The 3,279-nt window shown below is 52.7% G+C and overlaps 1 protein-coding gene across 1 annotated transcript in view; it reads left to right on the top strand.

Moving 5' to 3' along the window:
- UPK1A (uroplakin 1A) overlaps positions 1–3,279 on the top strand; it is a 17,887-nt gene that overhangs the window by 3,259 nt on the left and 11,349 nt on the right. Inside the window, exon 2 of the mRNA XM_018571955.1 lies at positions 1,137–1,215. Coding sequence (XP_018427457.1) covers positions 1,153–1,215 — 63 coding nt within the window. The 5' untranslated portion in view covers positions 1,137–1,152. The remainder of the gene's footprint in view (positions 1–1,136; positions 1,216–3,279) is intronic.

Here is a 3,279-nt window from a genome sequence, read left to right as displayed (position 1 = left end):
TGTGTGTATGTGTGTGTGTGTGTATATGTGTGTGTGTGTGTTTCCTTGCAATGTGTGTTCTATTTGTTATCTTCGCTCTGACTTTTTGTCATGATAAAGGGATTCCAGAGCTGCGACAACAAATGAGTTGTGTTGGGTCCTACACTTCAATGATTGATTACCACGTTATAGATGTTTCCTCAATGTTAAAGTGACACTAAACTCCAGAGTTCAATCCTAAAAATACAATCGAGTCCCTTCACTCTAAACAACAATGTATCTTATTTGTGTGTCACTCGGCTGTAGATCCTCCAATCATCGGACACTGCTGACACTGTCCTTCCTTCTGGAGGGTGACTACGTCTGTTCCCCATGCTCTCTGTGTGTGTTGTAAAGTAGTCACCGCTCCAAGCCCGCTCCCGGGATGGACTACAATCTCAGGTTCAGTTTACTGATTTGTATTGAGCTTATAGTCTTTGGAGCGGTGACTACTTTACAACACACAGGGACCATGGGGAACAGAGACGTAGCCCCCCCCTCCAGAAGGAAGGACAGTGTCAGCACCAATTCAGTAGTTCAGATAGCAAATGAGAACCTGACAGAGGGTCTATCCCTTCCCCACTTATCCAACCGAAAAGAAGCGGTCAGCCCTGCAGCCTCCATATTAAAGGCTCTGCAAAGGCATCACGTATTGCATGCGTCTTCCATTCCTGAGATGTGGGGGCTGCATTAGTTTTCCTTTATCAGGCTTCATTCCCCTTTCCTGGTGATCCTGCCTGTAACATACTTCCTGTCCTAGGGTGACAACACTCACTGTGCTGCATCAGGACCATGGAAACAGGACAGGACTGCATGACACTCTTGTCTTCTCTTCTCTAGAGGGGGAAGGTGTTCTGTAGTCAGAGATAGCTGGGTACAATGTAACTGATAGAGTGCCGCACAGGAAGGTTATCGGCTCACAGGATTTCCGGCAGGATCAGCAGGTGTTTTTGCACTTCTTAAACGGCTCTAACCAAAGGCTTTCAATGTTCTATGTAACAGATACAAATGGAGCGGAGGAGAAGTTCATTGTCGGGGTGTACATCCCCTTTAAGGTGCCATTTATAAGAGGGTCTGAGAGAAGTTGTGCTGAGCCCGTGTTTTTGTATCTCCCGCAGGTGACGCAGCCTGAAGATGTCGGGGAAGGGGACTTCCGGCCTCGTGCCGATCATTGTATTTGGAAATGTGATTATAATGGTGAGTAGAGGGGGAGGGGGGGGGTATTAAAGTGGACCTGTCATCAGACATGTAGCATGCTCAGTAATGTCAGCGTAACTCTTCCAGGTATTTATTACCGGTCGTAGGACTCCCCCTGACAACGCCTCCATCTGCTTTTCTATGCAGAAGGACGGCGCTGTCTTTGTTCAGGCATCACCCAGGGTCACCGTGTACTTGCCGGGCTGAGATGTCGGCTCATATGACACAATCAAGGAAATCCCGGGGTCTGTGCAGTTCCTGGCTGTGTGCAAAAACAAAGTCTGACACAGATCAGCCCCCTGCTTCAGCATCTCACTTGGTGACTTGTTACAATGTAGCAGACTGATCACTGGGGGAGGGGAGACTGAGGAAATGCTTCCTCCTGCCTGCAGCAGACTGATCACTGGGGGAGGGGAGACTGAGGAAATGCTTCCTCCTGCCTGCAGCAGACTGATCACTGGGGGAGGGGAGACTGAGGAAATGCTTCCTCCTGCCTGCAGCAGACTGATCACTGGGGGAGGGGAGACTGAGGAAATGCTTCCTCCTGCCTGCAGCAGACTGATCACTGGGGGAGGGGAGACTGAGGAAATGCTTCCTCCTGCCTGCAGCAGACTGATCACTGGGGGAGGGGAGACTGAGGAAATGCTTCCTCCTGCCTGCAGCAGACTGATCACTGGGGGAGGGGAGACTGAGGAAATGCTTCCTCCTGCCTGCAGCAGACTGATCACTGGGGGAGGGGAGACTGAGGAAATGCTTCCTCCTGCCTGCAGCAGACTGATCACTGGGGGAGGGGAGACTGAGGAAATGCTTCCTCCTGCCTGCAGCAGACTGATCACTGGGGGAGGGGAGACTGAGGAAATGCTTCCTCCTGCCTGCAGCAGACTGATCACTGGGGGAGGGGAGACTGAGGAAATGCTTCCTCCTGCCTGCAGCAGACTGATCACTGGGGGAGGGGAGACTGAGGAAATGCTTCCTCCTGCCTGCAGCAGACTGATCACTGGGGGAGGGGAGACTGAGGAAATGCTTCCTCCTGCCTGCAGCAGACTGATCACTGGGGGAGGGGAGACTGAGGAAATGCTTCCTCCTGCCTGCAGCAGACTGATCACTGGGGGAGGGGAGACTGAGGAAATGCTTCCTCCTGCCTGCAGCAGACTGATCACTGGGGGAGGGGAGACTGAGGAAATGCTTCCTCCTGCCTGCAGCAGACTGATCACTGGGGGAGGGGAGACTGAGGAAATGCTTCCTCCTGCCTGCAGCAGACTGATCACTGGGGGAGGGGAGACTGAGGAAATGCTTCCTCCTGCCTGCAGCAGACTGATCACTGGGGGAGGGGAGACTGAGGAAATGCTTCCTCCTGCCTGCAGCAGACTGATCACTGGGGGAGGGGAGACTGAGGAAATGCTTCCTCCTGCCTGCAGCAGACTGATCACTGGGGGAGGGGAGACTGAGGAAATGCTTCCTCCTGCCTGCAGCAGACTGATCACTGGGGGAGGGGAGACTGAGGAAATGCTTCCTCCTGCCTGCAGCAGACTGATCACTGGGGGAGGGGAGACTGAGGAAATGCTTCCTCCTGCCTGCAGCAGACTGATCACTGGGGGAGGGGAGACTGAGGAAATGCTTCCTCCTGCCTGCAGCAGACTGATCACTGGGGGAGGGGAGACTGAGGAAATGCTTCCTCCTGCCTGCAGCAGACTGATCACTGGGGGAGGGGAGACTGAGGAAATGCTTCCTCCTGCCTGCAGCAGACTAATAACATTACTGATGAGGGATATGATCTAGTCGGGGGACCCTGATATACATTATTATTATACAGTTTGCGCAGCGCTTTACAAGATGGGGGAGACGGTTACAGTACAATTTCAGTACAATAGGGTTAGGAGGGCCCCGATCCTAGGAGCTCACAATCTAGCAGAGGGCGGTGTCCTGGTCTGATTTCGGGGTGTGTGGTAACGGGAGATCTATTCTATCTTGTAGTCTGACCAGTCCGGGTCAATCATTAAGCCCCCCGCAGCGGATACTCGCCGCGATTTTGTTGTGTTTATAGAGAACTTGTCTTTCCTGTTC

Source organism: Nanorana parkeri, unplaced genomic scaffold (assembly GCF_000935625.1).
Source record: "Nanorana parkeri isolate BGI_ZX_2015 unplaced genomic scaffold, ASM93562v1 scaffold1877, whole genome shotgun sequence".
In the NCBI taxonomy this organism is placed as follows: domain Eukaryota; kingdom Metazoa; phylum Chordata; class Amphibia; order Anura; family Dicroglossidae; genus Nanorana; species Nanorana parkeri.
Note: the sequence above shows the minus strand (reverse complement) of the source record. Positions and strands in the feature narration are given on the sequence as shown.